At 49.6% G+C, this 14073-nt stretch overlaps 1 protein-coding gene across 5 annotated transcripts in view; it reads right to left on the minus strand.

The window, feature by feature from the left end:
• Positions 1-459: 459 nt before the first annotated feature.
• SLC16A6 (solute carrier family 16 member 6) overlaps positions 460-14073 on the minus strand; it is a 43067-nt gene continuing 29453 nt past the window's right edge. For all 5 annotated transcript variants that reach the window (XM_029079671.2, XM_029079669.1, XM_029079670.1 and 2 more), the window contains 5 exons: positions 12954-13192; positions 8226-8369; positions 6768-6896; positions 4870-5691; positions 460-1157 (listed from right to left, as the gene is read on the minus strand). In XM_029079671.2, the coding sequence (XP_028935504.1) occupies positions 916-1157; positions 4870-5691; positions 6768-6896; positions 8226-8369; positions 12954-13185 (1569 nt within the window). In that variant the 5' untranslated portion in view covers positions 13186-13192 and the 3' untranslated portion in view covers positions 460-915. The remainder of the gene's footprint in view (positions 1158-4869; positions 5692-6767; positions 6897-8225; positions 8370-12953; positions 13193-14073) is intronic.

Genomic DNA, 14073 nt, shown 5'->3' on the forward strand with positions numbered 1-14073 from the left:
AGAACTAACCTGACGAAACAGCAGCATTCTTGATACGTTGCTAGGAGGTAAAATAAAAACGCTTCCCGCAAAAGCCGATAGATTTGTCCGACGTAAACCTATCCCTATCCGAATAACTTCCTTCAGCTCTCCTAAAATAACTTAACGATGAATAAATACTGGCTTAAATTAAAAACGACACAGTCCCGGAGGTTCTAATGCCTAAAATCAAGCAGGAAACATTCAGGGTGCTCTTCCGGACAACTAACTAGTATGGAAATGTGTGTGATAACAACTGGCCATAAAAATAAGGGATAATCTCCATATTCTGAAGTTCAAGTTTCATACTTTAAAAATTACAAAGACTATAGTATTCCAAGTCTAACTCATCCTCTCTCCCCAATCCCCTCCCAACCTCCCATAATCAGAATTTCATCTAGAAAAATAAGAGCCCGGTTTTATTAAATGGAGACCTCAAAGTCGGAATTACTGGTTTTACTTATATTTAATCTATTCATCCCCCAAGGCAGGTCTGGAGCTTGCAGCGCCAATGGCAATTTCCGATTCGGGAAGGGTTCCTTCCGCCTGGATCGAGGGTCGGAAATTCACCCGTTTGCCACGTGGAACTGGAATCTACCTGAACCTCTCTGATGTTCATCCCCCTCTTTAAAAACCCAAATGCGAACCCACGGATCTCTGACATCTTTCTTGTATTGCTAGATGTCTAAAGCCAAGTTCTCTGTGGAAGTGGTTTTTGGCTCGCTTTAAAAAAAAAAAAAAAAGAAAGAAACCTTTAAAAAACAAAGTAGTTGGGAGCACAGTTCACATTTACATTCCCTTTAAAATGTCGACGGTGGAGCGGAGTGATTATCTAGTGTGTTTTTGTTGGTTTGTTTTTCCAGTGGACACAGTGTTACGCTTCAGGGGACCGGGCGATCATACTAGGTCTTGGCGGTTGGGAACGGAGGCGTCTGGTTTTCCGAGGTCCATCTCGAGAAAGTCTTCGGGTAGGTCTTGTAGAGCTTTGGAGTTGCCTTTGTCCTTGGCCTGGCGCTGCCGGCTGAACAGTCCCATCTTGCAGGGCCGCACTAAGGCCAGGAAGGCGGCGCCCAGGAGGGTACCCACGGCGCACGAGTAGAAGGCCGAGCTGTATTTGTTGGTGCTGTCCACCAGCATCCCTGGGACACAAGATTTCACATCCGTTATCATTGTCAGTGGCCTCCTGTCTCTCCCCACTCCAGTCCCTACCTCGCTCCGCCACCGGCATTATTTTTCTACAAAAGGGTTGGGTCCACGTCTCCCCACTCCTCAAGAACCTCCAGCGGTCTCCCGTCCACCTCTGCATCAAAGGGAAATTCCTTACCGTCGGCTTTAAAGTGCTCTTTCCGCTCCTATCTCACCACTCTCCTACTACTACTCGGCCCTCCCACTCTGCTCCTCTAATGCTGACCTTCTCACTATACCTCCATCTCGCCTATCTTGCCTCCGACCCTTTGCCCACGTCCCACCTCTGGCCTGGAAACCCTTCCCACTTCATATCCGACAGTTATTCTCCCCCATCTTCAATGCCTTAATGAAGGCCCATCTCCTCCAGGAGGTCTTCCCTGACTGAGCCCTCCTTTCTTCTTCTCCTACAGCCTTCTGCGTCCCCATGACTCGGTTCCTTCATTCATTCCCCTTTACGGCCTCACAGCACTTAGGTCCCTATTGGTAATTTTATTTTTTTGTATTAATATGTCTCCCCGGCTAGACTGTCTGACCTCTTGGAGGAGGTGAGCTCTCAGTAGGGCTTTGAAGAGGGGAAGTTTGGCAGACATGAGGAGGGAGGGCGTTCCAGGACAGCGGTAGGACTTCGGCCAGGGGTCGATGGCGGGATAGGCTAGACTGTAAGCTCGCTGTGGGCAGAGACTGTCTGTTATATTGTTATATTTACTCTCCCTAGTGCTTAGTTCAGTGCTCTGCTACAGTAAGCAATCAATAAATATGACTGACCTATTTTGAGCACTTCCTGCATGCAAAACACTGTACTGAGCACTTTCGGGAGTAACACTGGTTAGAGAAAAGCATCCCAGGCCCCTAGACCCTATTCCCACCCTGCAGTGTCAACAGTGCAGTTGGGTCTTCAATTCCCTAAGCCTAGCCCACCCCCTCTCCTCAATCAGCGGTATTTACCGAGCGCTTTGTGTGAGTAGAGATTAGTACTAAGCACTTGGGAGAGGACAATACAACAGAGTCGGTAGACATATTCCTTGCCCAAAATGATCTTACAATCTAGAGGGGAAGACAGATATTAATACAAATAATTTATAGATATCTACATAAATGCTGTGGGATTGAGGATGGGATAAATTCCTAATGTCCAAAGGTCCCAGAGAACCCGGGTCCCTATCTTTCCACTCAATTGCTTCCCCAACTCTTAATTTATCTTTTTCTCTGCCTCTCCCTCTAGACCGCAAGCTCTTCAAGGCCGGAATGGTGTCTACTAACTACCGTATTCCCCACCAACGCTCAGCACGGCGCCCTGCAAAGAGTAAGTGTTCAATAAATACTATGTCGACACTCTTACTCATTTGGAAATTTCCCATGTTTTTAGATTTAATTTTTTTTTTTTAAGTTGGGGGAAAATGTGGGTGTCTGTCAACCTTAGAAAAAGTGCTTATAGACACTGCTGCTCACCCTCAAATGGTTGATGGAGAATTCCAATTTGCATCGTAAAGTTCTTAATTGTTTTGGGGGCATGTATCAAGGTCATGGGTTCTAATCTTGGGTCCGCCACTTGTCTACTATGTGACATTGGGCAGGTGACTTCACTACTCTATGCCTCAGTTACCTCATCTGTATGATGGGGCTCTCCCTCCCCTTAGACTGCATGCCCTGTGTGAGCTGGGGACTGCCTACCTGATGATCTTATATCTACCCCTGTTCTCTCTCCCTCCCTCCAGGCTCACATCTCCTCCTGCCTTCAGGACATCTCCACCCAGATGTCCTCCCGCCACCTAAAACGCAACATGTCCAAGACTGAGCTCCTTATCCCAAACCCTGCCCTCCCCCTGACCTTCCCGTCACTGTAGATGGCACTACCATCCTTCCAAGCCCGCAACTTTGGTGTCATCCTTGACTCTGCTCTCTTCTACACCCCATACATCCAATCCGTCACCAGAACCTGCCGGTCTCACCTTCACGGCGTCGTCGAGATCCGCCCTTCCCTCTCCATCCAAACTGCTACCACGTTAGTACAATCATTCATATTATCCCGACTGGATTTCTGCATCAGCCTCCTTTCTGATCTCCCAACTTCCTGTCTCTCCCCACTTCAGTCAGTACTTCACTCGGCTGCCTGGATTATCTTTCTACAATAACACTCTGGGCATGTCATCCCCCTCCTCAAAAATCTCCAGTGGTTGCCCATCATCCACCGTATCAAGCAAAAACTCCTCACGGTTGGCTTCAAAGCTGTCCGTCACCTCGCCCTCTCCTACCTCACCTCCCTTCTCTCCTCCATCCCATCCCGCACACTCCGCTGCTCTGGTGCTGCTAACCTTCTCGCTGTGCCTCGTTCTCACCTGTCCCGCCACTGTCCCCTGGCCCATGTCTTACCTCTGGCCTAGAATCTAGAATGCCCTCCCTCCTCAAATCTGCCGAACAATCACACTTTCTCCCTGCAAAGCCCTACTGAAGGCTCACCTCCTCTAGGAGGCCTTCCCAGACTAAGCCCCCCTTTGCCTCTGCTCCCCTTCCTCATCGCCCCAACTTGCTCCCTTTGATCTGCCCCCATCCCCCCCATAGCACTTGTGTGTATATATATATATATATTCTATTTATATTAATGATGTGCATATACCTATAATTCTATTTATTGATGCCTGTTTACTTGTTTGATGTCTGTCTTCCCCCCACTTCTAGACTGTGACCCCACTGAGGGCAGGGATTGTCTCTATGGTTGCTGAATTGTACCTTTCCAAGCACTTAGTACAGTGCCCTGCACACAGTAAGCACTCAATAAATACAACTGCATGAATGAATGAAAACCCCAGCGCATAGCACAGTGCTTGGCACAGAGCAGGCCCTTCATAAGTAGCATGGTCATAATAATGATGGTATTTGTTAAGGTCTATCTGCGAAGCACTGTTCTAAGCGCTGGGGTAGATATGAGGTCATCAGGTTGTCCTACGTGGGGTTCACAGTCTTATTCCCCATTTTACAGATGATGTAACTGAGGCACAGAGAAGTTGTGATTTGCCCGAAGTCACACAGCTGATAAGTGGCAGCGTGGGAGTAGAACCCACAACCTCTGACTCCCAAGCCCATGCTTCTTTCCACCAAGCCATGATGCTTCTCAAATTATGGTATCGGTTAAGTGTTTGCTGTGTTCTAGCCACTGTATTAAGCGCTGAGGTGGATACAAGCAAAACGGGTTGGACACAGTCTCTCTCCCAAGTGAGGCTCACAGTCTCGATTCCCATTTTACAGAGGAGGTAACTGAGACCCAAAGAAGTGAAGTGACTTGCCCAAGGTCATATAGCAGACAAGTGGCAGAGCTGAGATTAGAACCCATGACCTTCTGACTCCCAGGCCTTTGCTCTAAGCCCTAGGCCACACTGTCTCTACCATCTGATGGTGTAAGCGCGGTTGCTCCCGGGACTGAAGACTTAGGTGGCCCCAGCAGCAGAGGAGGCCCCAGAAGTTAGGCCAGACCCGAGCTGCCGTCTTGGACGAGGATGGTTGCGGAGGATTGTGTGGGAGGGGGCCCGGGTTTTGCCCCGGAGGTGCTGCAGCCCTGGCCTCGTAGGCGAATCGCCCCAGGGGGTGGAGACTGGGACCGGGCCCGGGTTAAAACGGACTTCCAGGTGACCGGCTGGGGATAAGGGGTGGAGGGTGTAATCGGGTTACCTGAAAGCGGCGGTCCGGCCAGGCCCGACAGGCTCTGGGCGAAGATGTAGACCCCGGCGGCCGAGGACATCTGCTCGATCCCAACCACGTCGTCTTCGGCGAGCAGGGGGATGTGAGTCCCCGTGACCGTGCCCAGCACTGACCCAAAGAAGACGCTGCAGACCATGAGCCCCCAGAATCCCGAAGCGAAAGTGAAGGCAAAGAGAGCCACGGTCAGCAAGAGGACGCACACCAGCTCCAGGTAGATCTTCCGGATCGGCTCCCTGTTGAAGACCCAGCCAGCCCCAATTCTCCCAAAGACTTCCGCGATGGCCATGGCGGAGAGCATGTAGGCTGACTGATCCTTGTCGATGCCCAGGCTGATGCTGAGCGGGATGATGTACAGGGACGGGGCAAAGAAGCCCAGGGTGGAGAAGAGCCCGAAAAGGGCATAGCAGATGAAATAGGGCTCCTTCATGATGGAAAAGTCCAACAGGGGTGTCTTCTTGCTCGCCTGCTCACCGCTGGGTTGTCCCGGATTCTGGGTGTTCTTCTTTGGGTCGTGGCTCTTCTTGTCGGTCTTGGCCTGGCCGGGGGCGTTTCGGGGTGAGGTAGTGAGTTCGACCCCCGAGTCGATGGAGTCGATGGAGGTGCGGGTCTTCTCGTATTCCAGCATGTGCTGCCCTTCGGTGTGACCCTCGGCGGCAGGGATCTTGACCACCTCCGGGACTTTGATCACGATCGGCCGCAGCAGTAACCCACAGATGACGATGTTTAACTGCAACACGCCCACGAACATGAGGCTGTGCCTCCAGCCTATCTGTTCTTTCAGAGCGGTGATAGCTGGGAAGACGGAGCAGTCAATCGGTCAACCGATGGATTAATTTAGATCCATGTCTGTCTCCCCCTCTACGCTGTAAGCTCATCGTGGGGCAGGGAATGTGTCCGTTTATGGTTACGGTGCACTTTCCCAAGCGCTCAGTACGGTGCTTTGCGCCCAGTAAGCATTCAATAAATGCGACTTACTGAATGCACAAATGCAGAGCGCTCACGCTTTTACTACACGCTTTGAAGTACAAAGCAACAGAGTCAGCCGACACCTTTCCAGATAGGGAGAAACAATCAAATCCCCAAACCTGCTAGGACAACTCCGCTCAGTCCAAAGACAAGCTGACTGCCGGAGACACCTTTAGAATCGAAAAGTCGGTCAGGCCCCACCCTACCCTCATTAGAGTGGAAACCTCTCATAGGCAGGGAGCAGGTCATTTTTTTTATTCTGTACTTCTCACAAGGGTAGCAGTGCAGTGTCCCTGGGGCTCCTATTTCTCTATAACGTATCTATCAGTGTTACTACATGAAATGCCACCTCTCTTACTGTATAATCTCCCTAGTAGCCCCCAACTAAATAAATAATAATGAATTATGAAGGCATTAAACCTGCAAGCACGATGCACATGAGATTTTTAATTAACTCGAAATTTGTAAATTACAAGTCTCCAAAAGGAAAGGTAAGTAAACGTGGGTTTTGGAGTAATGACTGGGAAAAAAAGGCCTCGGTTTAAATGTCATTAGTTACATAAGTGATGTGATTATGATAGGAATATGGCAGAAGTCAAGTTCGAGTGTGGCAAAGGTTCTAAAACTTGCCGAGCCTTTATGGAGCATCTTTCACCTGGGTTATCCAGGGGCTCTTCAAACCTCTGGCTAAAGGCAGTCACCTCATTTTATGAATCAAAAATAGAGTGAGCCAAAGGCAAGGTGGGAAATCCATGGCAAAAGTAGAAATTAAAACCCGGACCATCTCCCGCCTGTCTCTGGCGTCGGCTCCGGGAACTCTGCAAAAGTGAGGTCGATGGGAAAGAGATGAAAAGGGCTTCATTTAGTTTGCTTCTATAGTTAGGATATCTAGGTCCACATACCTGGAGCACAAGTAAACATGGCAAAACACTCTCCGGTGGAAGCAACTGCGGTGACCAGCGAACGCTTTTTGTCAAAGTACTGGGACAGAATGGTGACGGTTGGGAGAAAGCTAAGGCAGAAACCCAAACCTGTGAAGAAACACCAGAAAGATCCATGAGGAGCAGATAGAAAAGTCCAGTGATGGCTTTTTAATCGCGGTAGAATTTGCCGAGCGCCGTACTGAGCGCTGGCACTTATGCGAGAGAACGGGGGTCGGACACAGTCCCTGTCCTGCGTGGGAATTGCGATCTAAGCTTTAAATCCCTCATTTTACAGATGAGAAAACTGAGGTGCAAAGAAGTTAAACGATTTGCCCAAGGTCACAAAGCAGGCAAGCAGCGGAGCTGGGATTAGAATCTAGGTCCCAAGGGGCTTTGGCTCTGCTAACATGGAGAATGGGAAAAGTGAAAAGTCACACAAGGCAGTGTAATGAAGCTAGATATACAATTCTTTGAAGGTTTAAAAAAAAAAATCAGGGAGATGGCATAATAATAATGGTTCTGGTTAAGCGTTTACTATGTGCCAAGCACTGTTCTAAGCACTGGGACAGGTATGAGTTAATCAGGCTGGACACAGTCCCTGTCCCATATGGGGCTCACACTCAATCTCCATTTTACAGATGAGGGAACTGCGGCACTGATAAGTGAAGTGACTTGCCCAGAGCCACACAGTAGATATGTGGTGGACCTGGGATTAGAACCCAGGTCCCTCCGACGCCCAGGCTCTATCCACTAGGCCATGCTGTTTCTCAATGCAAAAAACATCACGTGGCCTAGTGGAAAGAACACGGGCCTGGGAGTCAGAGGACGTGGGTTCAAATCCCGCCTCTGCCGCCTGTCTGCTGTGTGATCTTGGGCGATTCACTTGACTTCTCTGGGCCCCAGTTACGTCACCTGTAAAAATGGGGATAAAGACTGAGCCCCATGTTTCCAATCCCACTACCTTGTATCTACTCCAGTGCTTAGAACAGTGCTTGGCACATAGTAAGCACTTTAAAAATGCCACAATTATTATTATATTATTCCCTTTCCCCAACTAGACTGCAAGTTCTTTTAGGGCAGGGATTGTGTCCCTACCCTACTGAACTCTCCAAGGCGCAGAGTACAGTGCTGGGCACACACTTAGCGCTCAGTAAATAGCTCTAATTGATTTCTCCAAGCAAATGCTCACATGAACTCAGGGGCAAAGACGAAATGGTCCGGGAGACATTCCAATGGAGATTTCCAACGACAAAGGAAATTAAAAAGAGAGCTTCAGAATTGATTCAGAAAGCGGCCGTTTTGGAAAATCTTTACGGATGTTTTATAAAATGGGAAGTAGGTGGGGGGGAAGGGGAGTGGCGGGAGGGAAGCTAAACCGCTTCAGCAGCTGGAAGGAATGTCACACGGCAGGGCTTTCTGGGAAGGGAAGCTACTCACCACAGATGATCCCGATGGTGATGTACATGTGAAAAACCATGCGGGAAAAAGAGGCCAGGACCATCCCGACGCTGATGATTCCTCCTCCGAGCATCACCACCGGGCGGTGGCCAAAACGATTCGTCAGGATGGTGGCCAGGGGCGCTGCGGTGAAGAAGGCAAAGTTATATTTGACCCTACAGAAGTCAAGTTAACTCATTCAACTGTCTCCTCCCCAGCCTCAGAGAGAAGGTGGTTTCAGGAATCCCACTAGGTCAGGGCGGATATTCATTGCGTCGGCCGGGGGGCTCATTTCCCCCAAAGTGGGAGAATGTCCCAGAGGTCAGCCGTGCTGTAAAGTTTTCTCTCAACATTCCCTTCTGGGGCCACGGTTCCGAGATGAAGGTGGGAAGGGATGCCCCTTGTTCTTGGCATAACACCCCGCCCTGTTCTTGTTTTCCTTCTTTCCCGGTTGTCTGATTCTTCTTCTCTCTTTCTCCCTCTGGTTTGCTCTGGGGGCTCTAACGGATTCTCTACCCGCCGATCCCTCCCAGTTCTTCATCTTTTGAGCACTAGATTGCATTGCCTGCATTCCACCCCACCCCACCCCACCCCCCGTCCGGACCGGCCCCTTCTGAATCAGAACAGAAGGACCAACTAGTTCCTTGGGGTTGAGGAGAAACCTCTAGACTGGAAGGTTGTTGTGGGCAGGGAACGTGTTTATTAAATCTGTTAGATTATAATAATTATAACGATGGTATTTGTTGAGCACTTACTATGTGCCAGACACTGATCTAAGTGCTGGGGTGGATACAAAGAAATGGGGTTGAACACAGTCTCAATCCCCATTTTCCAGATGAGGTAACTGAGGCCCAGAAAAGTGAAGTGACTTACCCACAGTCACATACTTTCCTAAGTGCTTAGTACAAGTGCTCCGCACACCACAAGCACTCAATAAATCCCACTGAAGGATTGAAGACGGGGGCCCCAAAGAATGCGCAGTGCTGCTGTGGTTTATGAGCTTCTGTTATAGGCCTCAGTTTGGCTTACTCCTTTTTTTTTGCATCTTGGGGCTTTGCTAGAAGGAACGTGGCCTAGTGGCAAAAGCCCGGGCCTGGATGTCAGAGGACCTGGGTTCTAATCCCTGTTCTGCCAATCGCTGTCTGCGTGACCCTGGCCAAGCCAATTAATTTCTCGGTGCCTTGGTTTCATCAACTGTAAAATGGGGATTAACTTCCTTGTGAGCCGCATGTGGGACAGGGATGGTGTCCAACCTGACTGATCTGCATCTACCCTGACACTTAGAACAGCCCTCGACACATAGTGAGCGCTTAACAGATACCATATTGATAGCTCATAAAAGTGGAACTGTTCATTTATATTATCTCTAATTTATATTTCGCAGAGAAAACGGTAGCCGCTTTTGACCCAACACGGGTCTTTGATGACACGATTCAGCTGGGACCCCGGGAGAAGCCCGAATGGATGTCCTTCCCTCGACATGGGTCTGATCAAGCCAGTCCTCAAGCGGGCACAAGGAGACTCGCTGCAGGTAGAAGCGGTCGTGCGTTCGCAAATGGTGTGACATTGTTATGCGTCCCAGTCTCAGCCTTCTTGTACTGTTCCTGTGACCTCACACCGATATTGATGGTATCTGCTAAGCGCCCACTACTTGTTGAGTACCGTTCTAAGCGTTGGGGTAGATTCGAGTCATTCGGTCTCACGAGGAGAATGGGTACTGAATCCCCATCATACAGATGAGGATACTGAGACCCAGAAGCTCAGTGACCTGCCCGAGGTCACGCAGCAGACAAGGGGCAGAGCCGGGTTTGGAACCCAGGTCCTCTGAAAGCCAGGCCCGTGCTTTTCCACTAGGCCACGCTGCTTCCTTAATTTAATGTCATTGAAATAACGGTTAGCAGATAAGGTCCAAAGCGTTCTCTAATGACAGGCATGACGATTTTAAGAATCTGTGCTGACAAGCGTCAGTCGGGGTGGTGCATTTGAACCACCTCCCCTTAAACTGTTAATACCCACTGAATCGACGGCTCCAAGAACTCAACCCCCACGCCGTTGGCCGAGATGGCTGCCTCTGCTATCCGAGGCCACGTGAGACTCAAACTCTGCCCCTCTGAAAGAGGAACTTTCGATGGAGGAAGCGGTAGTCCATCTTAAATGGATGGTGCTCGCTGAAATGGTTGGCAAGATTTTCTTATGGAATGGTAGATAGAACCATTCATTTTTTCCACATTTGAGCCAGGAGCTGAGGTGAAGTGATAGGCCCTTTTAAGGAAAGTCCCCAGGAGTGACGCTGGTGGATTTTGAAAGGCTGGCGAGTGAGGGCAGCGTGACTGTGGTCTTGAAAAAACAAACCTCCCCAAACTGCCTCCACTTATCTCTTCCTAGCCATCTGCTTTCTTGCTTCCGTGGTCTTAGCTTTGCTGAGTATCTAGAGAGGGTTTTTTCACCCTGTTTTAACAAAGGCTTTTCCATTCCAGTAGAAACTTTAATGATAGTGTCAACAGTTTTTCTGCATTTAGTATGTGTCAAAGCCCTGCGCTAAACTTTGGCACATACTAAGGGTAAGTAATAAGGCAATCAGAGCACACCCAGCTTTGCATAGGATATCTGATCTGGTCGCCAAAACCATCTCAGTCTTGCAAAAGGTACATTTCATCGACTTGCTTGACGTTTTAAATTACTCGTGTGAAATTCTGCTCAGGGAAATATTTTTCTCCCTGAAGAAAAGCGAATTGGGGAATTGGAGTGTTGGAATAAGACTACTATAGATGTGGCTTGGGTTCAAGTTACTGGCAATTGAAGGCAATAGCATTAGTACTCCAAAAACAACTCTTAACTTTGCTTCCTGGAGGCTTTGGAAGTGCCTCAATCAATGTTGTGAGCAGTAGCTTGGTGTAGGGGAGAGAGCAGGGGCCTGGGAGTCAGAAGGTCATGGGTTCTAATCCCCACTCCGTCACTTGTCCGCTGTGTGACCTAGGGCCAGGCACTTTGTTTCTCTGTGCCTCGGTTACTTCATCTGTAAAATGGGGATTGAGACTGTGAGCCCCACATGGGACGGGGATGGTGTCCAATCCACCTTGCTTGCATCCACCCCAGCGCTTAGCACAGTGCCAGGCACATAGTAAGCGCTTAACAAATACAATCATCATCAATTAGTGGTGTTCACTGTGTACTGATTGTTGGCAGAGCACTGGACGAAGCCCGTGGGGGAGTACAACAGAGTTAATAGTCACAATCCCCGCCCACGAGGAGTTTAGAGTCTGCAGGACTACTCCTGCTCCAGAAGCCAGGAGGAGCTCAGAGTTGTAGACTTTTCTTGCTTCTGGCTTCCCTGTGCTCCTCCCGGGTGGAAGGGAGTCCCACAGGGAGTCAAAGAAATCCATTGAGCTGGCTGATAAGGGATAAAGTCCTCTTGCTATATACCGTGCTTAGCTGGGCTATGCAGGGTCCACAATTTCAACCCCCGAGCAAGCAAAACCTGTCTGCACCAGGGATTTCCTAGCCCCCGACTCCACCTAAACGGTCATTTCAGAAAGGAACTTTTTGCCTCTGGGCAAACTCATCACCCAAAGTCTGCCCCGTGGGAGCCTGCAAGTTTCTTTCTTCCTCCCCATTACAGTGTTAAATTCCTGGTGGGCAGGAAACCTACCACTTCTGTATTGTGAACTTCCTCAGTACCGTGCACCTTACCAAGTGGACGCTCAATAGATATTACTGCTTTCTTTTTAATGATATTTGGTAAGCTCGTACTATACGCAGAGCACCTCTCACTACGTGCCGAGCACTGTATTAAGATCTGGGGTAGTTCAAGCTAATCGGGTCGGACAGAGTCCGTGTTCCCCTTGGGGGCTCAGAGTCTTAATCCCCATTTTATGGATGAGGGAACTGAGGAACTGAGAAGTTCGTCATCCAAGGTCACCCAGCAGATGAGTGGCGGAGCCGGGATTAGAACCCGGGTCATTCCGATTGCCAGGTCCAGGTTCTAACGGCGAGGCCACGCCGTTTCCTGCCTAAATTGCATAGTTCCAAAAGCAGGACGGAATGCTGCAAAATCGCTTTTCTGGCTGGTACCGTCAGTTGGAGCCTGGCCCCATAATCCAGTCCCACCCCACGGGTTCTCGGGGTCGAAGTCTCCGGGAAGGGGGCCGAGACTCTTCCCTCATCTGCTCCGGGAGACTCGATCCCCGTGCGGGTTGACTCCACCTAGGGCCTCTTTAGACAAGAAGGAAAGGGTCAAAGGGCTCTCAACCCCAGGAATTTAGTAAAGATAAGAATCACGATATGGGTTACGTGTTTTTTCCGTGCATAGTGGTGTACTGATTACTGGAGAAAAAACAAGAGAATCAGGCCAGGCAGAGTCCTGGGGCTCAAAGCGGGGGAATGGGTATTGCACCCCCTGTCTAGATGAGGAAACTGAGGAATGGAGCAGGGAGGTGTCTTGTGGGACAGGGACTGTTTCATCCAAACGATCACGTCCTTGTCTTTAGTGCACTGCTTGCCCCAGGTCCCCCAGGAGCCGAGCCAGACTGGACTCCGGTCCAGTCGAGTCTCTTGAAGTCCCTTCCCAACTCTTTCAGCTTAGCCACCTGCAGAACCATGCAGAGTGTTGCTCACCTCAGCCCTTAATCCGGGCCCCGAGTGAACGGCAGGTAAAATGCCGTTACCCGCACCGGGGGGAGAAAAGGCGACCAAAGGCCAGGATTTCGCGTGAAGTGTTGAGGGACTCACCTGAAAATGTCAATACAAACACACAGATGGAGATTATCCAGGAGATCCTGCTATTGGTTTCCTTAAAGCATTCCATTAAGTCATTAAAGAAGACACCAAAGGACTTGATGATGCCATACGTGAGCGCTTCGACAAAGAAGAAAGCAAAGGCTATGGTCCAGCCCCATCCTCCATCAGGCACTTGGCTATATACATTGGTACTGGCGCAGAGCTTGGTGGTCTTCACCGTCATTCTCGATCTGGAAAAACAAGGCAATTGGGTGATGTCGGGATGGAGCAAGAGACTCTCTGGACTCCGGGGAAACTCTCCTCTCTGAGCTACAAAAGTCGAGGACTCAAGCAGCGTCATTACCAGTTGAAAGTCGAAAGTTCAGGGAGGTTGGTTGAGCCGCGTTTCCGACCCGGACTTGCTGGAGTGTAAACACGGGAGGACGTCTTTCGTCTAGGCAGTTTTGTAAATGCCCAAAGAGTGGGCCTCCCCTTGCATCCACCCCAGTGCTTAGTACAGTGTCTGGCACATAGCAAGTGCTTAACAAATAGCACCATTATTATCTGAAGCAGCACGGCGTGGTGGATAGAGCACAAGGCTGGGAGTCAGAAGGTCATGGGCTTTAATCCCGGTACCGCCGCTTGACTTGTGTGACCTTGGGGAAGTCACTTCACTTCTCTGGGCCTTAGTTCCCTCATCTGTAAAATGGGGATTAAGACCGTGAGCCCCAGGTGGGGCAGGGAACTGTCCAACCCCATTTCCTTGTATCCTCCCCAGTGCTTAGTACAGTTCCTAGCACCTACTAAGGGCTTAATAATAATAACAATAATAAAAATGATGGTGTTTGTTAAGCACCTACTACATGGCAGGTACTGTACTACGTACTGGAGGGGATATAGGCAAATCGGATTGGATGCAATTCCTGTCTCACATGGGGCTTGCAGTCTTAATCCCATTTTACAGATGAGGGAACTGAGGCCCAGAGAAGTGAAGTGACTTGCCCAAGGTCACACAGCAGACAAGTGGCAGAGCCAAGAGTAGAACCCATGGCCTTCTGAATTCCAGGCCTGTGCTCTATCCACTTTTGCCATGCTGCTTCTCAGCATGACAAATACCATAATTATTATTATT

This window comes from Ornithorhynchus anatinus, chromosome 15 (assembly GCF_004115215.2).
Source record: "Ornithorhynchus anatinus isolate Pmale09 chromosome 15, mOrnAna1.pri.v4, whole genome shotgun sequence".
Taxonomy (NCBI): domain Eukaryota; kingdom Metazoa; phylum Chordata; class Mammalia; order Monotremata; family Ornithorhynchidae; genus Ornithorhynchus; species Ornithorhynchus anatinus.